At 45.1% G+C, this 23077-nt stretch overlaps 1 protein-coding gene across 2 annotated transcripts; it reads left to right on the top strand.

Moving 5' to 3' along the window:
* The first annotated feature begins 16838 nt into the window (after positions 1 to 16838).
* MYOD1 (myogenic differentiation 1) lies at positions 16839 to 21141 on the top strand. Of its 2 annotated transcripts, XM_036765526.1 has the most exons (4): positions 16839 to 16982; positions 18325 to 19126; positions 19877 to 19955; positions 20355 to 21141. In XM_036765526.1, exons 2-4 carry the CDS (start codon positions 18506 to 18508, stop codon positions 20618 to 20620), a joined length of 966 nt encoding a protein of 321 aa, XP_036621421.1. In that variant the 5' UTR covers positions 16839 to 16982; positions 18325 to 18505; the 3' UTR covers positions 20621 to 21141. The 2 variants fall into 2 exon arrangements, with proteins under 2 accessions (XP_036621421.1, XP_036621420.1); XM_036765525.1 differs by having other exon boundaries at positions 16846 to 19126; positions 20355 to 21138.
* The last annotated feature ends 1936 nt before the right edge of the window (positions 21142 to 23077 follow it).

The raw sequence follows: 23077 nt of genomic DNA, 5'->3' as shown, positions 1-23077 counted from the left end.
ATATTTTAATGTTTAAAGTGTATTTGTATAAATATGTAAACATTTAAATTTATAATCTAAATAGATATTTTATATAAATATATTTATATTATATTTATTTTATGTTATAACTTATATTATTTATATATTTTGTATTATATTTCTATTTCTATTACTCTTTTATATTTTTATATGAATACCCTGAAGTAAATATGTATACACATGTAAATATATGTATCTATTCACATATATAATTAGGGTTAATTTATATAAAGTTAATATGTACATATGCATATGTGTATATATGTACATATTTGTGTGTTTATATATTTATATATATACATGCGTATGTATATACTAACTTTTGGGGTAACTGGTTTGTTGGGTTGAATTATTTTTACATTTGAAATATTGTATGCACTGTGTCTTCCATTCTTTTTCTTTTGGTTGTCCATGAGGAAAAGAGGAAGCATGGGATCATAGGTTTAGAGCTGGGATGGACTTTTGAGGTCACTTCACTTTGCACATGAATTACAGAAATGACTTGGCCAAGGTCACAAAGATAGTAAGTCACAGAGCTGTAGGGGAAGCTGGAAAGCTAATTATTACAAAAGAATGTGGGCAAAGCTTCCTGATTAGCTGAGAGTGAGCATGGGGTTGTTAAGTGGACCTATGAGCCCAGGCCAGAGAGCCTAAGAGGGCCAGTTCCCATGTCAGTATGGCTTGGAGTGGCATGGTGGAACAACAAGAGACACCATTCTCTCAGGGTCACAAAAGAGTAGAAATTGTAGCTGGAAGGTCAGCCATCCCATGGAGTGTTTAAATAAGTAGAGAGAGTGATGAGAGATTAGAAGCTAAGTATTCCTAACCCTGTAATAGGCAGATTTTATTTACTCTTGTAATGACCATACCATGTTGTATCATATTTGGATTTTCAGATTTCCTTATATTCCATTTTCCCTACTAAATCAACCTTCCTTGGTGTGAATGTATGAAGAAGAGATAAGAAGGGAAAAATGGGGCATGGAGAGAGCACCAAGCACCTAGGTCCTATATCAATATAGGTCCTTATCAATAGCAGGAGAAAGGGATGGGTAATTGGGGATCCATCTGGAATTAGTGACTAGGAAGACCAGGTGGTTCAAGGCCTCATGTTGGGTCAGTGATCTGGGAAGGTTTGGGAACCAGTGGAAGGTGAATATCCTGGGACCAAAAGCTGAGGTCCCTTGCACTGGTGTGGAAAACTGGGAATACAGATAATTACAGGGAGGCTGGCACTGATGAGAGGCCTAGGGTCCATGATCACATCTGGTGAGGAGTTATTTGAATGACTCTTCTGGAGTCTTTGTGAGTAGCACGAAGGCTGTATATTTATCTATGTCCCTCTCCTGCCCCCTGACCCCCAGCCCACAGAAGCCCAGCACACAGAAGACATTTAATGTAATGGCTGTTTGATGAAGGAACTGATGCTCCTTCCTCTCTCTGGGACTCAGTTTCCTCACCTGTAACTTGGTGGAGAGGGGATGACCTAGATCACCTCTGAAGCCTCTTAAAATCCTGTCATCTTCTCTCCTTTGACAGGAAGGAAACTACTTCCCTGCAGGGAAGCAGGACTGGCTCTGTCCCTTCCCACTCTGACCCTTTGTGTTTTGGAGACTAGCGCACATGACAGAATGAGATTTAGAGCTGGAAGGTACCCTATTAATTTAATTTAATTCCTTCATTTTATGGTCAGGGTCCTCCATGAGGACCAGAGAGGAGAATCCACTTGACCAAATTCAAAGGATCATAGTGTTATAGCTGGATGGGTCCTCAGAGGTCCTCCATTCAACTCCCCCATTTTACAGATGAGGAAACTGAGGCCCAACAAAACTAAATGACTTACCCAAGGCTGGATTTGAAACCAACTCCTATAACTCCAAAGACTCTGCACTGAAGTGCTTCATACACACAGTTAATTTAGTGTCTGAGCTGGAATTCAAACCCACATCCTCTGACTCTAAGTCTGCTAGTCTTTTTTGTTTAAAGAATCTGGTACACTCTATCCTTCATCAGGTTGACCTAATGAGAGGAGGCTGTACCATTTTTTTCCATCCAGAATAAGGCTATTAATCACATGGAGGAATAGGATAGTTGGCTACCTCACCTCATCCTCACTCCTCTTGCCCATGTTTAACCTTGCTGTTGATGCCTTTTCTTATGCCTGGTGGAAATAATACCTTACCCCTGCCCAACCCATGCATTGGGGGCACTGGTCACCAGCCAGAAATAGGATCGGATATTTAGCACAATACACAGTAGGAGTGTTGCTTGATTGGTTAAAACTAGAATGGACCTTTGAGGTCATCTAATCCAATCCCCTCATTTTACAGGTGAGGAAACTGAGTCACTGAGAGATTAAATAATTTGCCCAAGGCACAAATTCCTGTCCTCTAACACCACATTTAGGGATTTTTTTCTCCCCACTATGCCATAGATCTAGGCAACCCCTTTGTCACCATGTAGTACAATTCCCTTATTTTACAAATAAGAAAACTGAGGAACCACAAGAGAAGTGACTTGAATGACTCACAATCACCCAGTGAGTGGCAGGCATGACTTGAATTCCAGCATCCTACCTTCTATCCCAAGCAATTTCCCACTGCTTTGTGGTATTATTTCCACCTTCCAAAAGAACTCAAAGTTCACGTATTCTATGGACTTCACCCCACCAGAAGCAGAATTCACCTCCAGAGGCTTCCTCCCTGGGGCTGACTCTTCTGATTGTTAAGTCTCTACCTCGTCACTGTATGATAAATGACCTCTTTGTCTGTCTATCCATCTCCCATAGGTGAAGTGCTATATAAGGGTGAGTTATTGTTTTCTTGACTGCAAATCCCACAAAGGCAGGGACTGAATCTCATCTAGACTATATCTTCTTCTATGCCCAATATTGTACTATTCACACAGTAGGTCCTAAAAAAAATTTAATTTAATTAAAAACACCTGAAGTCACAGCAGCAGCTGAACCCATCGGTCACTTCCCCAAATCAGTCCAGGGACCAACGGACAAGAAGGGCTTCATGGAAGAGTGGGACATGGCCTGGGACCCCACTTCCTAGGTTCCAAGGCAGGACAGTGCCTGCTCAGTTCCTGGGGGACCCTGGCCTCCCTGGACCATTAAGAGAGGCACGTGTCTGGGGGGAGGGGGGCAGCTGCTGAGGCAGCAGCTGGAGCCTGTCCTTGGGGCCACTGGCGGGTTGGAGCCTGACGGCTGTGTGCACATTAATCCTGGCCCCTCAGCAGCCCCCAGTCCCCAGCAGGTGTGGCCCATTAGGCCAGGAGGAGGAAACACCCGAGCAGGCAGGGAGGGAGAGGGAAGACCCTCCCTGGGGGCAACTCTGGCCAGCTAGCTTCTTCCTTATCAGTCTCTTGGCCTCATTCTGTGGCATGCAAGTTTATGGAGCCACAGCAGCAGGAGAATGTCTAGATCCTTGAGGACTTGGAGAGGGGTTGTTCTCATTAGGAACCAAATCCCAGAGTCACCTTTAACTGTTCCATCTTCTTCACTGTCCCCTCCCAATCAGGCATTGAGTCATGTGGTTTCTTCCTTCTCATTGTCTTGCATTGGTTTCCTCTTCTCAATTTCCACAGCCATCACCCTAGTATAGGCCCTTCAGACCTGCCACTTTGACCATTTCAATAGCTTCCCCCAAAGTTTCTTCCCCCAATGCCATCCCACATGTATTCCTAGATGATTCCTAACACTGATTCCTTCTTTACTCTTTGGTGTGGTAGAAAGCATGACGGATCAAGGGCCTGGATTCAGATCCTATCTGCACTATTTGATGCCTACATCACCTTGGGTCAGTCATTTTTCTAGGACTCTGTTCCCTCATCTGCAACTTTGTACTATAGGATCTCTAAGGCTCCTTTCAGCTCTGTTCAAGATCTGTCCATAGTTCTCTATGTCTTACAAACAAAAGTCCAAACTCCTTAACCTGGCATTCAAAGGCCTCCACAATTTTTTCCCAACCTATCTTTCCAGCTTTATTACCTAACATTCCCATTCACAAGCCCTATCCAAACAAGCTGTTCATATGTAAACACATATATGCATATTGATATATATGTATGTATATAGACATATACATGTATATCTTATATCAATGTGGGTATATAGATCTTTTGTTTTTATGTCTTCATTTACAAATGTATCCCTCTCTACTCCCCTACCCAGAGAACCATCCCTTGTAAGGAAATAATATTTTAAAAAACCAGTTCAGCAAGATGAACTAACACTTCAACTGAATCCGACAGAATCTCCAATGTTTTACATCCATAGTCCCCCACGTCTATAAAGAAGGGTGGGAGGAATATTTTCTCATCTTCTCTTTGTGGACAAGCTTGGTCATTCCACTTGTGCTCTGATCAAACATTTTTTTGTTTGTTTGCTTGTTTTTCTCCATTTACATTATCAAACTTAAAGGTGGTGTGTCATGGTGGATGGAGGGCTAGCCTCGGAAACAGGAAGAAGTGAATTCAAGGTTCCCCTCGCACACATACTGGCGCTGTGACTCTGGGCAGGTCACTTCACTTCTTAGGGCACTAGGCAACTCTTGAAGACTGTAAGTTGTAAAAAAAAAAAAAAAGTGAAGAAGGTGGCCACTTGCACAGATAGAGGGAACATCCTTAACCAGGGCTTCCTTCTACCGCTGAAATCACAAGTACAGCCCTGTCCCACATTGTCAAGCTAGCAGTTCTCCAAAACCCCTCTTTGTCTTTGTTCCCATTGTTCCAATCAGCCAGACTGTCCTCTCCACAAGCTCTGCCCATCCTGTAGAGTCCAACTCAAGGACCATCTCCTCCATAGAGTCTTGGGTGCTATTTGATCCCACTCCATCTTTGACCTTTCAGGGCAACAAGGGGGATCTGAGGTAACACTTTATTCCTTGCCTCACTAATGCACCTGTCATATCATACATATTACACTTATTTTTATTAGTGTCTTCTTCCTCTACCAGAGTGTAAGTTTCAAGGTTCATCTAAACTGTGCATTTCTCCCAGTCTAACGTGGGGTGAGGTAATGCAGAGTAAGTGCACATTCTTCTCTTTTTAAGTTCATAGTAGGATCAGTCCATAGCTTTAAAACCTGTCCTGCTTGTCTGGTCTTCCTTCTGATCTTTTTCTCTTGGTTAAAAAGTGCCTTAATGACTGTCTTTCTTTTTCTTTCGCTTTTCTTTTTCTTTCTTCCTTCTCTCCTTTTTTTCCTTCCTTCCTTATTCCTTTCCTCTTTCTCCTCCCTCCCTCTCCTTTCTCCTTCCTTCCTTGCTTCCCCCTTCTCTGTCTCCCTCCTTCTTTCCCTCCTTTCAGTCCTCCCTCCCTCTCCCTTCCTTCCTTCCTTCCTTCCTTCCCTTCCTTCCCTTCCTCCCTCCTTCCTTCCTTCATCCCTCCCTCCCTTTTTCCTCCCTTCCTTCCTCCCTCCTTTCCTTATTCCCTCCTTCCTTCCATCCTTCCCTCTTTCCTTCTTTCTTTCCTTCCTTCCTTCTTTCCTCCCTTCCTCCCTCCTTCCTTCTTTTCTCCCTTCCTTCATCCCTCCCTTTTTCCTCCCTTCCTTCCTCCCTCCTCTTCTCCTTCCTTCCTTCCTTCATTCCCTTTCTTTCTTTTTCTTTCTTTCTCTCTCTCTCTCTCTCTCTCTCTCTCTCTCTCCCCCTTCCTTCCTTTTTTTGGGCTACCCTAGCCTTAGCCCATCTTATTCTCTCACTCCCTACCTCCCCATTGGTAGCTTTTTTCAAGCTCTTGTAACAAATATACCTAAATAAGCAAAACTAATTCCCACATTGGCTGTGTCCAAAACTATAAAATTTCATTCCTGCCTCTGAGACGTAACTAACTGTGTAACCCTAGGCACCTCACTTAACTCCTCTATGCCTCAGTTCTCTCATCTGTGAAATAAGGGGGTTGAACTCAATGGCCTGTAAGTTCCCTTTTCTCTAAATCTATGATTCCATGAACTCAATTCAAATCTAACCCCTCCCCCGAGTCTTTTTAAAGGAATGAGGAGTTGGCACCAAGTGGAGAGTCTTCCCCTGACCTTTGCCCTGCTCAGGTTTCTGACTTCTCCGCAGGCCAAGAGTGAGAGATATCCCTCTGGACTGAGTGACCTGGGGAAAGACCACTGTGGTTAAAGGAGAAGAGAACTGAAGACTAAGGTAACACAAAAGAAAGTAGGACATTTTCTCTTCAAAAGTAAAAGAAAGGTGGGTCTCAGAGAACAGAACTGGGAACAAGAGGGGAAAAGTTATAGAAAGCCAGATTTCAACTTGTTTTACAGAGAGAGTATTTTGCAATGAAAGGAACGCTGGATTCAGAGCCAGAGGACATGGGTTTGAATCACAGCTTTGCTCCTTAAATCCTTGTGTGACCTCTCTTGGCCTCAGTTTCATGATCTGCAAAATGAGGGTGCAGGATCAAATCATCTCCAAGATTCCTTCAACTCTAAATTCTGTGATCTTTGATTTTCAGGGTGGTCCCAAATGGAGTGACTTACTTCTCGTAAGCAGGAATTGTTTTACTGTTTGTCTGCATATGCCTAGCATCTAGTACCATTCGGTGTCTGACACATGTTGTTCAGTCATTTTTTTTCAGTTGAGTCTGGCTCTTCACAATTCCATTTGGGTTTTCTTGGCAAAAGTACTGAAAAGGCTTGCCATTTTCTTCTCCAGCTCATTTTACAGATGAGGAATCTGAAACAACAAGGTTGAGTAACTTGCCCAGGTCACACAGTTAGTAAGGGTTGCCTCAAAAGGCAAGACTGGAACTCATGAACATGAGTCTTCTTGATTCCAAGTTCAGTGCTCTATCCACTGCATTACCTAGCTGCCCCTTGACACATAGGGGGTGCTTAAGAAACATTTGTTGCTTTAATGGGTTGACTTAGGAGGTAGAGGTCCATCTCTGAAGGCCTTCAGGCAGGCTCTGGATAGACACTTATCAAGGATTTTATAGAGGGGATTCTTGCCCAAAAAGATTTTTTTCCAGCCTTCAGATTCTATGATCCCAACTCTGTCCCTCATAGCAAATTAAGCTCTAGGTACTGTCTATTCTTCTTAGCCCTAGTCCCTGGCTCTATGGAATGGAAAGATTATGTTCCTCTTTCTATCAGAAACATCCTCCCCTCTCCCACCCTGTGTCCTCCTAACTGTAGAAACTGGGAAACAAGAGAAACAAACTTCTTGGCCCCAACTTTGAGCTATGAAGATGAGATGCAAAACCAAAGAATGAGTGAGTATCTGACAGCTGTATCTGACAGCTGGTGATTACTTACAACCAGGCCGTGCCCATGGGCAAAGTAGGCAGCACCCTCTCCATCCCAGACCTGAAATCATCTTTCTCTGACTTGCTCCCAGATGCCCTCCTTCCATGAGACTTGACCTTTTTGCTTCAAATCAGAGACCAAGCTGATAATACGGTGCCCTATGGTTCACAAACCTAGGATTTACATTCACAGGCAGGTATTATGGTAGAAAGCGTTCTAATCTGGGAGCCAGGAGACCTGAGATCTAGCATCCCCTCTACCTCTAATTTTCTGGGTGACCTTGGTAAGTCTGTTCACTCTCTGGTTATTAGTTTGCTTTTTCTATGCACCCTTCCATGAAAACTGAGATTGAAGGAAGTCCAGAGGTTCATCTCATTTTTATTTACTTGAATCAGAATCCCTTTTATATTATCCTCAACAAGCAGTCATACATTCTCTCCTAGAAGGCCTCTAATAAAGGGAAAACACTACATCTGAAGGCAATGGAATTCTTCTAATTATTAGGAATTTATTCTGATTCTTAGCCAAAACATGCCCAATGCACTCCTATTGTCTTGATTCTGCCCTTTGGGGCCGAGCCAAACCCATTTGATCCTCATCTGCAAGAGGATCCTTCGAATATTTAAAGACAGCTCTCGTGTCTCTGCCTAAATAGTTTCTTCTCCAAGATCAATCTTCCAGTTTCTTCATCTCCTCACAAGGGATGATCTTTGGGCCCCTCACCATCCTGCTTAGCTTCCACTGAATATAATCCAGGTTATTGACTCCAGTTTGTGACGTGAGGGATGCTGCCGAAATACTCCTTTGACTTCAATTCTCTCTCCCACCAGGCTCCCAAAGCGCACTAAAGCTAAGGCATCATGTCTGCAGAAGGCTTTATGACAGGAGAAGAACTTTTTTAAAAAAGAGGAAAAAAATTCAGCAAAACTAATCAGTACAGCAAAATAATATGGTAGTATGTGCAATGTTCTACAACGCAACCTCTTCAAATACAGAGGGAGTTTCATTTTTATCACTTCTCCAGGGCAGGCTTGGTCATTATAATTATACAATATTCAATTTAATTTTTTGGTTCATTCTATTACAGTATTGTAGTCATGTATTATGTTTTCCTGGCTCTGCTTACTTCACCCTGCATCCATTCACATAAATCTTCCTGGACTTCTTTGAATTCTTCTTATCCATCATTTTTAAATTATATTTTATTTCATTTTTACTATTTAGGTGTAAAGACAGTTTTTAACATTATTTTTAAAAAGCTGAGTTTCAAATTCTCTCCTTCCCATTCTCCTTTCCTCCTTTTCTCCTCCTTGAGATGGTAAGCAATTTGATATAGGTTATACATGTGTGATCATGCAAAACATATTTCCATATTAGTCATGTTGTGAAAGAAGACACAGAACAAAAAAGGAAAAAAATACAAAAATTACAAAAAGTGAGAAATAGCATGCTTTGATCTGTATTCAGATTCCATCAGTTCTTTCTCTGGAGGCGGATATCATTATTCTTCGTGAGCCCTTTGGAATTGTCTCGGATCGCTGCGTTGCTGAAAAGAGCGAAGAATATCATAGTTGATCATGGCACAGTGTTGCTTTTACTGTGTACAATGTTCTCCTGGTTCTGCTCACTTCACTTTGCATCAGTTCATGTAAGTCTTTCCAGGTTTTTTTGAAATCTGCCTGCTTGTCATTTCTTATAGCACAATAGTATTCCATTACAATCATACACTACAACTTGTTTCCATCATCCCTTCAGGGGCAATCATATTCAGTCACATTCAAGACCCTCATTTTATAAATGGGGAAAAAAGAGGGGAAGCACCTTTCTTTAGGTGATCCAGCTAATGAAAGGGAGAGGCAGGAGTCAATGTCAGTTCTTTTGATTCCTGGTCCAATGTTCCTTTTACAATCTCTCAATGCCCTCCCTTTCCTAGGAACAGCTTTTGTTAAGGATGGGAGAGGGCAGAAAGGGTGATGAAGGAAAAGAGGGAGCATCATTTGGCATGGAAAACCCATGATAGGGAGCTCAAAACTAGTGCTCCTAGGTCCCTGCCTAGAGACACTGGAGACAAGTTTCGCTCTTCCACTAGTAATATTTTCCTGACAACATTTTTTCCGCTGTACCCATGGCCTTTGTTGGCCTGGGTTGGGGGTGGGAGCTACCTGATCCACTCCCCGCATCTCGCCCAGACAGGTCTTGCCAGAAACCTCTCTTCTTTATGTCAGGGTTGGGAGCAGGGACACTAATTGGATCCTTGAACACCACCCCCCTTCCCTGGATGTCTGCCTTTCTCTAGGGAAAAGGACCTGGTTCACATATCTGTGGTCATTGGGACTGCCTGGTATATATAGGAAGAACACGGGTGCCATGTCACTCTAGGCATGTCCTTTCCTGTTCCTTAGCCTCACTTTTTCCTTCTCAAAGGAGGAAGATGATTTCAAAGACCCCCCAGCCCTGACATTCTAGTGTCTCTGAGATTAGTCTGGGTTCCTTCCTTTCCTTTCCCTTTGGAAGAGGCTTGGCCAGGGGTTGGATTAGGTGTCAGAAGAGGCTATATATAGCATGAAGTTGGAGCCTTGGGGGGAGGTTGGAGGCTCCCAGAGATGAGTCGCCCCTGCTCTGTGCCCTGCCCCACCTCAGCCTATCACCCACGCCCATCCTGGAGCCAGACCTGCACTCCAATTTTAGCCCCTTAGCTGAGCTGGGCTGGGCTGGGTTGGGCTGGACTTGGGCCCAAGAGGATCCATGAAAGAACTTGGGAGAGACCAGAATCCTTTGGGAGGCAGTACAGGGTAGTGGAAAGAATAGCAGAAGTGGCTTTAGTGGTAAGAACGGTGGTTCAAATCTCATCTCAGATATTTAATGTCTGTGTCACTGATAAGCAAGTCATGCCAGTTGTACCTCAGTTTCTTCATCTGCAAGATGGGGGTGCTTACTTACATGATTGTACCTCAGGGTTGTTATAGGGAATACACACACATACATGTACACATATTTAGGTATACACAAAACATACACACATTTATGTGCATATATATATAATATATAGATAACCTTGGAATGCTATATAATTGGGAATTGTTATGATATTGGGGTGGAGGAGTGGTAGTGGAGCCAGGATTTGGCATTTTATATATACTAGACAAGGTTTGAAAATTGGCACCCCTCTCCCCAAGTATTAATATGATGTTACCTCTTAAAAAGAGTCCTCTGCACCAATTTGGAAGTATGGCATTACAAGATCGTCATAGTGATTCATGTGTGTACAAGGGCGTAATCAGAGCATAAATCTCTTTGGACTGAATAGAATTTTTTGACCTTGAGAAGCTTCAGAGGCACAGTAGAGGCTTCATAGCACTGTAGAAAAAGCAGTGGTTTTAGAATTAGCAGCTCTGGGTTCAAATCCCCATTCTGCCACTGTGTCTCTTTGGACAAGACTTTCTCGCTCCCGAGCTTCAGTTCTTTTGTCTATAAAATGAGGGGGCAGGGCCTCTGAGCTTCCTTCTAGCTCTAAATCTATGACCTTACAAGATTTATAACGAGTCACATGACAAAATATGACCTCCTTGCATCCCACTGTATGTTATACCCTATGTAGCTGCTTACTTTGTCTTCCCCTAAGCCCACCTCTATCCAACAGCCTTGATCTGTCATCTGTCATCCCAGAGATATCTAAGAATATTAGACATTCTTATACATTATTCTCTTTCCCACACTCTACACTCCAGTCAAACGGGCCCTTCTTGCTGTATTCATACATAACACTCCTGAGAGCTCCTACTTCCACACCTTTGCACCGGCTGTCCCTCATACCTAAAATTCACCCCAGTTCACCTCTGTCTCTTAGAATCTCGTTTTCTTCAAAACTCTCCTCAAGCATCACTTCCTACATGAAGCCTTTCCTGATTTCCCCAGCTACTGGTGCCTAGATACAAAATATATCTTGTATTTACCCTTATTTCTATACATATTGCCTCCTTCCATAGAGAGCAGGGACTGTTTCATTTTTGTCTTCTAATCTCCAGCACTTAGCACATGACATGGTACATAGTTTGTACCGAATGTAGTAAAACAGTAGAACAAACGTAATACTTCATGATTCAAACACAGTCCTGACTTCTGAAAAATTCTCAAGGGAGCAAAGAGATAATCCTCCTCAGAGGCACTAACTTTATATGGAGTAGTAGATAGGATAGTGGACTGGACCTAGGGTTTCACTGTTATAAGGAACTTCTTAATGAAGAAACTCTCCACGAGCACTACCTCCTGACTAGTTAGTCTTAGAGACTTATCTAGAGCCCTGGAATTTAGTTGTCCTTATTTATCCCAATTTATGGATATCCTTTCCCTAATGCAGATTGCAACCCCCCCCTCCCACCTATACTTAGTATGAGATCATCAAGAATTGCTTTGTCAAAATGAATGCATCAGTCTGTGGTCAAAACTGGTGAGGAGGCCTTTCTGAACATTGGATAATGGACATGTTTCTATCACTGGCCCATTCTTAAAACTCCTTTACTCTTGGAAGACCTACCACAGCTTGAACCTATTCCTCAGTGAGGCATGAGAGAGGGACTTTGATACTGGAGTGGTTGCTTGTGAGTTTAAATTGAGTGTAAGAAAACTACTCTGTAGTTTAAAACCTGTTGTTTCCAAGGGCTTAATGTGTTGAGGTGGGAGGGACCTTCTAGTCTCTTTAAGAAACAGCCATTGGGTCCGGACTTCATGCTTCTTCCTGCCTCCTCCCTAGGCTGCAGCAGATAGATCCCTTCTACTACTGACATAAGAGCATGGAACAGCCAGTGTTTCCTGTACAAGCCCCCAAGAGTAAAATAGATGAAGACTGAATAGGTCAGGATGCAGGGGAAGCTGTAGGGAGGCAGGTTTCGGCTAGAGATGAGCTCTCATCAGAGCTGACTAACAATTAAATGGTTGTGGAGGTGGGTGAGGGGAGTGAAGCAAGGGTCCTTGTCACTAAAGGTCTTCCAAGAAGAAAGACATCAGATGAAACTTGGTCAGATGCAATAGAAAGGCTTCCTGCTTAGGGCATGATAGCTCTGTTCCCATATCTGAATGTTATGGCAAAGGGGGATTAGTCTGATTCTGCGTGGACCCAAAGGGCAGAACTCGAAGCAATGGAAATTAGAAGGAGGAAGATTGGGATCACTTAGAGGGGAGCTTGTAGAGAGGGATGGTCTCTGAGGTCTCCTTCAGATTTGAGACTTGTTCATGCTAAGATACTTAGATTTCTAACCTGAGTGGAAGATGCCTTTCCTTTAAGGTGTCTTTGGGCTTAGAATAGTCCAATAAATGAAACATTTTTGTTCCTTTGTGAAAGATCAGCTAAGAGATTCAGGACTTCTCTCCTGAGGAGTCACAGAGCCCATGAGATTGTATTCCCTACCTGCCCCCCCCACCCCACGTTCAGGTAAATCTGGTCCCAGTGACTGTCCAGCTCAGTCTAATTCTCTCGACTCCTCATTTGGGTTTAGTTGTACTGATTGTGTATAAATGGTCAGTCAAAGAGCATTTCTTAAGTGCCTACGTGGACGGCACTGTGCTAAGTGTCTGTATGTGAACCTCAGTATTTTTAAGCACCAGCTGAAAACCACCTCCTTCTCTTCTATGGATAGCTGCCTGGTGTCACCGCCCACTGTCTAGGTAGGAAGATCCATTCACTTCACCCTAGGTCTCACCATCCCACAAAGAGGGGTGAGATGTAAGCAAGTCGTCAGGAGCCCTCTATGGAAAGGGAAAGGGAAAGGGAAAGGAAAAGGGAAAAGGAAAGAAAAGAAAGGGAAATGGAAAGGAAGGAAACCAGATAACACTGCAGGAGAATACATGGGTTTGGGGAACTGAGGATTTCTCTCTCCTTCTCTCTCTCTCTCTCTCTCTCTCTCTCTTCTCTCTCTCACACACACACACACACACACACACACACACACAGAGAGAGAGAGAGAGGAGAGAGAGAGAGAGAAGAGAGATAGAGAGCTCGATACAGAAATACATTCTACTCAACAGGGAAAGAGAGGGAAAGGGAAGAAGAGGAAGGGGAAATTAGAGGGAGGGTAGATTAAGGGAGGGATTAGTTCTAAGCAAAACAAGATCCAACTATTTATAACTCTTTTCAAGGTGTCCAAAGAATTGGAAACTGCCCATCAAACTGGGGAAGGCTGAACAAGTTATGGTGTATGAATGTGATGGAATGCTATTGTGCTATAAAAAATGATGCAGGAGATAGCTTCAGAGAAATCTGAGGAGACATAAATGATCTGATGTAGAGTGAAATGAACAGAATAAGGAGAACAATTTATACAAAGACAGCAATATTGTAAAGACAAACAACTTTAAAAGACTTAGGACCTTGCATGAGCATAATGATCAGCCACTATTCCAGAGGACTAATAATAAAGCATATTTCCAGCTTGTGACAGAGAGGTGAGGAACTCAGAGTGTAGTGTGTGTGTGTGTGTGTGTGTGTGTGATATCTGTGCATCTCTCTGTGTGTATGTGTGTATATATATATATATATACATACATATAGTTTTTCTTTGAAACACAATGTGAACATTTGTTTTACTTTATTGTAAGAAGGTTTTGTTTTTCTTCTGTTCTCAGTAGAGGGAGTGGGGAGGAAAGAGGGTAGATTTTTGCTGATTGAAGAAAATTAATTTTAATAAAATCTTTCATTTCCTTCTTTTTCATGAACGTCTCCCTGATCAAGCCAGATGAAAGGGATCTCTCCCTCTCTCTTCCAGTTTTTCTTCTTCACGCCTGTAACAGTGTACTTTGTATCATATTCATTTGTGTAAGCTCTATCCACCTCCACATTAGTTTGTAAAGTCCTTAAAAGCATTGACTTAGTTCTTAATCTTTCTATCATCAGTGCTTAATAAAGGTTTATGGAATTGGATTCATTAATGACTACACCCCAGGGAATTCAGGCCCTGCCCAAGGAATTTCTCAAAGGCAATATGAGTCCCTCCTAGGAGGGATGACCAGTCACTGAGGTCACCCTTACTGACACTTTGGGGGCTTCAGTAGGTTGCTGTGAGAGGCTGTGAGGTCAAGGGCTGGGGTAGAGTTGAAGACAGACCCTTCCTCCACAACCTGTGTTTCCTTAGATCCCAACTGGACTCCTTCTCTATCTTCCAGTCAAATGGAGTCCTTCATGGTCCCAGGTTCAGCATTAGAATCAGGAGGACTTGGAGGTCTTGACCTTTGATCAACTACCAGCCAAAGAGAGGACTTCTCCCCTCAATATCTGCCTGGACAAAGTGAGGGACGGTTAGGCAGAGGGAGGCTACCCTCATATCCACGTCTCCCAAATTCTGTATATTATGAAATACCTCTAGGAGTCAAGTGTTTTCATCAAAGTGGCTCCTCCAATCAACTCTCATCATTTCTCCCCAGTTTTTACGAGAGGAGACTGCTTTCCACAGAGGTCCATGGGTGAATGTGAGTAAGAGTAGCTCTGGAGATTCAAGTGCCCAAGATGGCAGTTTGGTTGGCTTCTCTGGCTGGAGAGCCCCACTACCATCTTGGTAATGTTGTGGAAACCTAGGAAGGCATTAGGCAATAAGGATGGCCAGTATCCCTGAATGTTCCCTGAAGTCCATATATGGGAGAGTTTGAGCTCTGACTTGTCACATGTAGAAGCATTTCTGGGTCTGCAGCAGCGTAAGTGTAACTTCCCGAAAAGTATAGCTGACAATATCAACCCATTTTAAAGACAAATTCAATTGAGCATGTTGGGAGGAGGGAACTCTGAAACACCCCAAAGCTGATGCTGGGGAGCTCACTGCTGGGGGAAAAAGGCAGAGAAGGTTGGCAAGGGAGTTCACCCTGGATGAGGCAACCAGAAAAAGAAAGCATGCAACCTGTTAGCTTCCTGTTATAACTATTCTTTATAACTAAGTGCCAAACTTAGTTGTTTTATCTTCTGAAGAGTAAAAGAGCTGAAGTGCCTTGCAAATTCTAACACCCTAAGGCAAAGGCCTTCCTGCCCCAACCTGGTTGGAAATCTGAGTTTCCCCACTCTCAGCTCTATTTGGGGGTCTTTTCTTGTTTCTCAAAGCTCCTCTGGTTTCCACTGCAGAGGCAGTCTTCAGTTTAAGCATAGGTTAGTGCAATCAGGGCTTTCCAGACATTATGTTAATACTTCCAGGACTCCGAATTTCAGTGGTCTAGAGAATCCACCAACCTAAATAAATTGAAGTCCTTCCACAGCTTTGTTAGTTGTTGTGGCTGAAAAATAATTCCTCCCCTGGTGGCCAACCTTCTGGTGATGAGTCTCTCCAAACTTATCTAGGCTGGTCTCCATATAGCAGATGCAGTTAATCGTTAGGCCTTTACTTTAACCCTTTCCTATTTGTGTAGGACCTGTTTGTTCTCCAGGGACACAGTCTTAGAGAAGCCAGGCCTCAGTGGAGCAGCGGAGGACTTTCATGGAGGTTTCAGACGCTGCGGAGAGGGAAGAAGAGAGTGGCTTCCCTTTTGTGTCTTTCCCAGAACCAGGACATCAAGCAGTAAAAGCAAGAAGGAATTAGTAAATGTGGAAATCCCCCTGCCTTATTCCTGGGGTTCTGAGGCACACAGAGAGGGGCATCAGATGAGAAGAGAAGAGGCTACAGAGCATGGGATTACAGGTAGCAAGAGGTTACCGTAGATAGAATGCCGATCTTGGTGTCAGGCAAGTCTGAGTTCCAATCTTGCCTTAGACATTAGTTCTGTGACCCTGAGCAAGTCACTTAAGTTCTTCCAGCCTCAGTTTTCTCATCTGTAAAATGGAGGTAATAATGACACCTACTTCACAGGACTGTTGTGAGGACAAGAAGGGAAAATGTAAAGAGCTTTTGCAAACCTAAAAACACGATAAGATGCTAGTTATTGTTATCGTTATTATCTTAGCACCAGAAGGAAGCCCAGGTATCATCTATCCAACCTCTTAACTTCACAGATGAGGAAACAGAAGACCAGTGGGTTTGAGGCTGCCAGAGGAAGACCCTAAATTGCCTCCTTTTCCCCAAATGTTGTGCCTCCCTCCACTGTATTGTTTTTTGTCATTTGTTTTGGGGACGGAGGTGCTCAGAGTCCAGGGACAAACTGATGATGTTGGCTTGATAACAATCTGGGAAGTTCCCAGGGAAGACAATGTGGTTTCTCCCATTTTTCCTGGCTGCAGAGGATACAGAGGAAATATTAGAGATAACCTCGTCCAGGGATTCTTAGCTTTAATATATGTATATCATGGACCCTTTTGGCAGTTTTGGAACCCTTTTGAAAATGATGTTTCAAATACATAAAATAGAATTCATAGGATTAAAAAGAAAACTAATTTAATACCAAAATATTTTTAAAATATTAAGATATTTTATAACAAATTAACAGTCTTAAGAACCCTTGATTCTAGTTCAATTTTTTATCTTACAAAAAAAGAAACTGAGACCCAGAGAAGAGCCAATTTGCCCAAATCCATATATCTGTATGTAACAAGGCTGTAATTTGAACTTACATTTCTTGATTCCAAGTTTAGCCCTGCTCTCGGAACTCCCTACCCTAAGGAGGTAGGGGCTTGCCGAGATGGGCACAGAGACTGACGATCCAGTATTTCTTAAGAGACACGTAACGACACTTCGACGCCATCTGCCTACACCTCTGGACTCGAGGTATGCCAATTTTTTCCAGGCCCCACCAACTACAAGAGGTAAGGATAGGGGCTTGAGAACCACCTGGTGCTTTGAGGTCTGGGATTAAGTTTTTTAGCCTTTCTTTGTATTCCCAGCGATTAATATAGTGCCTGATGCTTCCTAATGCTGGTTGAATAGCCTGCCTCTTGCCCACTGTTCCCTTGTTTCAGAGAGGCAGGGTCTGGGGGACAGAGGGAGTAGATGACAGTGAAGTCCTCTCTCCGGTTGCACTGCCGTCTCTTCCTGCCTCTCTAAAGCAACGGTCTCTCTGCTCCCAGTAACGCGGGTAACCTAAAAGGTGTAACTTCACCTGGAGACCAGTCCTATCTTCCCCTTCCCCCGCCACCGCCCCCACGCAGGCGATCTCCAGAGAAGCTACAGAAGTGTTCTCCAAGCAACTCTCCCTTGCCCACCTAACCCTCCAATATCCCCGTGCCTGGCTCAGATTTAGAGTTTCAAGGGACATTTTAGTTCTTGTTCCAGGAACTGTTTTTTCGTGAGTGTAATAAGGATCCTCCTGGTGAGGAAACTGCCCTCTGCCAGTAAAGATGAACAAATTGATCTGCCGCTCAGACAGGTGACAGGGACACGGATAGGTTAGCAAACGTGCGCAGGGTACACAGGTCAGAGGAGGGACGTGAACTTAGCAAGGTTCAGTTCTGAAAAGGCAACACAGAGACCTTTATTCTAACACACCCTCCCCACCCATTTTACAAATGGGCTACCTGAGGCCCAGAGAGAAGGGACATGCCCAAAGGTCCCAGCTAATAAGCAAAACCAGAACCCACGTCTCCCACGCCGATCCTTGCAGCCCCTAAAGGAATCAAAACCCTCTGGGGGAGGCGGTCCCAGTGCCCACAGCAACTGAAAAAAAAGTTACAGGCATGCCCTGGTGCAGCGCGCTGGTGGGGACTCAGCGCAGGGAGCTGAATTTGGGACGCCGAGCCAAGCTGAGCTGACTCTTGAGCAGTGCGTGGTATGAGGGATGAGAGGAGGGAGAGACAGAAGAGGAAGGGAGGGGAAGCCGTTCAGACCGGGCTCCGGGACACTCCCCTCTCCTCCCCTTTGGGTCTCTTCTTTCCCAAATTCTCGGACCCATCGGTCTCCGCCCCCCATCCTGGCCCGCTCTCATTGGTTCCGGGCGTCCCCCGCTGCCCCCCTCCCGGGGCTGCCCCCTCCCAGAGCCCAACTCCGGGTCCTGGGCTCTGAATAAATAGCCTGGAGCGCCAGCGGCTGGAGCAAGGGGTGGGGGGATCCCCACATGTGCATCGCAGGGAGCCAGCTCTTTCCTGATAAAGCGTGGAGGGGAGGTAGGGTAGGGTGGGGTGGGTGGGGGGCTATTTCGCGGTCTCTTTTCAGGGCACGTACTTCTGCTGGGGTGCGGATCCCCTTCCCTCTGGTTTCGAGCGAAAAAAGCTTCGCAGAGTCTCTGAAGTGTTCGGGGGCTGTGGTTCTAATTGCCGTCGAGCTGGAAAGCGGGGTAGGGAGACAGCAAGAGCAGTTCACCGAAGACAGCTTTCCCTCAATCCCCTGCGGGACCATGGAGTTGCTGCCTCCGCCGCTGAGGGACATGGACTTAGCAGGCCCCGACAGCTCCCTCTGCTCCTTTACCACAGCCGACGACTTTTACGATGACCCCTGCTTTGACTCCCCCGACCTGCGCTTCTTCGAGGACCTGGACCCACGCCTGGTGCACGTGGGCGCGCTCCTAAAGCCCGACGAGCACGCGCACCACCCCGCAGCGGTCCCGGGCGCCCGGGAGGATGAGCACGTGCGCGCGCCCAGCGGTCACCACCAGGCTGGCCGCTGCCTTCTGTGGGCTTGTAAGGCGTGCAAACGCAAGACGACCAATGCGGACCGGCGCAAGGCGGCCACGATGCGGGAGCGGCGCCGTCTGAGCAAGGTGAATGAAGCCTTTGAGACCCTAAAGCGGTGCACGTCGAGTAATCCCAACCAGCGACTGCCCAAGGTGGAGATCCTGCGGAACGCCATCCGATATATCGAGGGACTTCAGGCATTGCTTAGAGACCAGGACGGGGCACCCCCTGGCAGCACCGCCACCTTCTACCCTCAGGGGGCCACTGCCCAAGCCCGCGTGGTTGAGCATTACAGCGGAGACTCGGATGCATCCAGCCCGCGTTCCAACTGCTCGGATGGCATGGTGAGGTGGTGGGGCAGAACAAGCGGGACCTGTGGGCAGGGCTGGAGGGAGAGGAAGGGTGGACAGGAGAATGATGGGGAGGATCCTGGAAGGAAAATCACTGCATAAGGTCTCAAAGCTCCTCCTAGGATCTATGAATTGGTACCCAGGTGTCTGGGGCAATCTTTGTGTTGATGCCATAGGAGAGGAACCATTGGATGGAGATGAGCTGGACTGGTAGGGGAAAACTTGCCTTTAAGGACGAAAGAGACTTTTAGAGTTCGAAAAGTTGTTAGAAATTATGTGGTTCAACCACTTTATTTAACAGATAAGGATATGTCCAAATCACACAGAAAGTTTGTGGTGGAGCTGGCGGTGGGGTGTTTCACTACACCATTTGAGCGGGGCAGGGAGGGAGGAGGCTGGCTTACAGAGAGAACGGAACTTCTTTCAGATCCTTACTCTTGCTTAACCTACCTGTGTGTCCTTGGACTAGCCACTTATCACTTTCCTCGTCTGTGTAATGAAGGGGTTGGGCTAGGTGGTCTCCACCTATGGCCTGCTAGCCATACATCAATGCTCCTATGAATTACCTGAGCCCCCACCCCTAGGAAACGCACAGGTTCCCCTTCAGTGGGAAATTTGGGGCAGTTCCTGGGGTCTCAGGAGGGAAGAGAAGAGGGGATATCTGTGTTTGTTTGAAGCCCTAGAGTGGGCTGGGGTTGGGAGTAGGAACAGGGCCTGACTCAGGATCTGCTCTCTTGTCTCCAGATGGATTATAGCGGCCCCCTTTGCAGCTCCAGGCATAGAGGTGGCTATGACAGCAGCTACTACAGTGATTCTCCAAGTGGTAGGTATCAAGTGCTTTCTGCCCCAGCCCCAGCCCCTGAATCCCTACATACAGTGTATGAAATTCACTGTCCAGCCAGGTCTGCCTGTCTCTGGACTCCTGCCAAAAGAGAGAGAAGGACCATAATTCGGTGTACTTTTAGTGGGATTAACCCATCCTTTTACTGGGTTCTAGTTCAATTCATTTTAGAAAGGGAAAAAAAAACAAAGTCTAAGGAGTTTTAAGGAACTGGACCAAAAGCAAATTAATGGTATGTCTGTGCCTCTGCCATCTTGGTAGAGTGAGTACAGAGAAGGAGTGGTTTGTGTATAGGAGAATGAGATCTCTGAGCTCCCCAAGATCCCATCCCTGGACTTTCAAATCTATCACTCATCCCTAACTTCTGCCATTTCTTTACAGACACCAAGCCTGGGAAGGGACTGGTTGTGTCCAGCCTGGACTGCCTCTCCAGCATCGTAGAGCGCATCTCCACTGAGGGGTCTGCATGCCCCGTGCTGCCTTTAGGAGAGGGCACACCCTGCTCCCCACAGGAGGCCACCACTCTGAGTGAGAGTGGTGCCCACATTCCCTCCCCTCTCCCCAGTGGGAGTACCCAACTTTCTGCTGATAGCACCTCTGGGCCTAGCCCTGTACCCAATCCTAACCCTATCTACCAGGTCCTCTGAGGGGGGCCATTCCCAAACCTCCTGGTCCCCCCACCTGTGGCTCCAGTGGGGGTCAGACTAGACTTTGGGAGGGGGCCCATCTTATTCAAGTCTAAGGCCTCTGAGGATTCCTTGGAATGTGCTTCTGTCTCCTCCTCCCTTCTCCCCCAACATTAATTTATTGGTTTTCCGAGTGCCTGGCCGGGGCATAGGGGGACAGGTTCCTGGCCCCAGGTCCCTGGTTCCTTTCCGCACCCCCTCAGTAAGGAACGGCTGTGCTTGTTCTTGAGGGGCTGTGCCCCCTCCCCACTTCTTCCATGCTTCCCAGTTCAGGACCACATTTTGTAATACTTTTGTAATCTATTCTGTAAATAAGGGCTTGCTTTGCGAACACACACACACACACACACACACACACACACACACAGCCCAGCGACATATTTATCAGGTGTGGTTTGTGGTGCAGTCATTGACTATTTATACACTAGGGCAGTGTTGTCTCTGCTCAGGTGTGCTGAATAAAGATGATAATTTATACCTGCTGGTTCTGCCTTTTAATGATAACTGACATAAAATGCTGTAAAGTTTTCTGAGCATTACCTCATGTATATTACCTCATGCCAGTTCTGTGAAGTAGGTACTATATGGTACCTTCATTTTACACATAAGAAGATCGAAGCTCACTAAGTGAACTGACTTGCCTATGGTCACGCAGCCAAGAAAGGAGAAAAACAGGATTTGAACAGATTCAAATCCTGACTCCAAGTTCAGCTCTCTATCTCCTTCACCTTGTTACCTCTTCTTCCCCTCACCCCCAACCTCCAACAAGAGAAAAGGAATTCAACTGTGGGATGGCAGAGTCAGAATGGATCAGAGGTCAGTTGCTCCTGACTTAGCATCCCCAAATCCCAGCTCCAATATGGCCCTTTCTCTCTGTTTCACCCTAATACAGGAGCACATTATTCCAAATAGCCTACTAATTGATTTCTCTGCCCCCAATTCTCTTCTCTCCCATTTTAATTTTAAATGCTGTTAGATTAATTTTCCTATTGCTTATCTATAGGATAAAGGACACATTTCTTAGCCTGGCATTCAAGGCTCTTAAAGTACTTGACCCCCTCTGTTCCAGCCAAACTAATCTACCTGTTCTCTGATCTTGTCTTGCCCTCTTTTTCTTATGCCCCTTTACCCATACTATTTACCATGTTTGGGAGCATCTCTTCCTGACTGCCACTCCTTCTCTCTGTCACACACACCTCAAATCTGTCTCTGGAAATCCTTGAGACCCAAGTCAGATGCTACCTGCTCTACAAAGCCCTCTCTGGCAATGCCACCCCACCCACCTAAGAAGTGATCTCTCACCCAACCTTTCACCTCCCAGTTTGACCTTTCCTGTGCACACTCTTTCTTATATAGTAGTGCTAACTATAGTTCAAATTTCTATAACCACTTAATGGTTCACAAAGCATTTTCCTCACAACTTCCTGCTGAGGTAGAGAACACCAGCATTATCCCTGTTTTGTGGAAGAGGAAGCTGAACCTCAGAGAGATCGAGTGACTTTGAAAATGGCCACACAAATAGTATGTACCATAAGCATAGAGTAAGAATTTGGGGTTTTTTTGCCAGGAAGTTTAGGCTTTGTGAGTTATTTGTGTATGCATAGTATAGCAGGAGAAATAGCTTTTCAGAGGGAATAGAGTGTAGCCTTTAAATCACTAAAATCTGGATTCAAGTGCATTCTCTGATGCACACGGGCTCTGTGTCCTTGGAAGTGTCTCAGCCCATCCTCTGAGATCAGGTTGTAAATCCAGTCCATGCACACTGGCAGGGTGAGTTTCATCACCAGGAACCCACCCATAGGGCCCATCCAAAACAACAACAACAACACCTACAACAACAAAACATAGTGGAGGTTGGGAGGATTCCTATTGATGCTTTTATGCTTCTGACACTGTGTAGCCATCGACGAGTCATAGAATTGTAACTTTGGGAGTTGGAAGGGACCTTAGAGAATATCTAATGCAAAGTCACTTAACCCGTCAGTTAAGCAGCCTCAGTTTTCTCATCGGCAAAATGGGGATAATAATAAACATGGTTGTTGTAAAGATCAAAATGCTGATTGCTTTGTAAACCTAATTGCTTATATAAATGATAATGATGATCACCTGTCCCTTCTGCAAATACTACACTGTAAATTGGAGAGCAAGGATTGTGATTGTATTGTTTTCCATCTTTGTGTTCCCAGCACAGGGCAAATGATCTTATGCGCAGTTGTTACTTAATAAATAAATATAGTTGTTCAATGGAAGGAAGCTTAGAGATCATTTATGCCCACACCTACCTTCTACTGATGGAAGTCTGAGGCCCAGGGGCGAGAGCCAGGATTTGTTCAAGGTGTCTCCGAAGGAGTGGCCTAGTTAAAGTGAAATCTGCAGACTTTGTACAGCAGTGGGTGGGGAGGGGCAAGGGGTAGGTGG

This window comes from Trichosurus vulpecula, chromosome 6 (assembly GCF_011100635.1).
Source record: "Trichosurus vulpecula isolate mTriVul1 chromosome 6, mTriVul1.pri, whole genome shotgun sequence".
Classification (NCBI taxonomy): Eukaryota; Metazoa; Chordata; class Mammalia; order Diprotodontia; family Phalangeridae; genus Trichosurus; species Trichosurus vulpecula.
This window is presented reverse-complemented; position numbering and strand designations above follow the sequence as displayed.

Excerpts from the sequence above, each read along its gene's own strand:
- MYOD1 (XM_036765525.1), top strand. The coding sequence starts at position 18,227 with ATGTGCATCGCAGGGAGCCAGCTCTTTCCTGATAAAGCGTGGAGGGGA. Across the intron at positions 19,127-19,876 it reads CCAACTGCTCGGATGGCATG|ATGGATTATAGCGGCCCCCT; the intron begins GTGAGGTGGTGG and ends TCTTGTCTCCAG. Across the intron at positions 19,956-20,354 it reads CTACAGTGATTCTCCAAGTG|ACACCAAGCCTGGGAAGGGA; the intron begins GTAGGTATCAAG and ends ATTTCTTTACAG.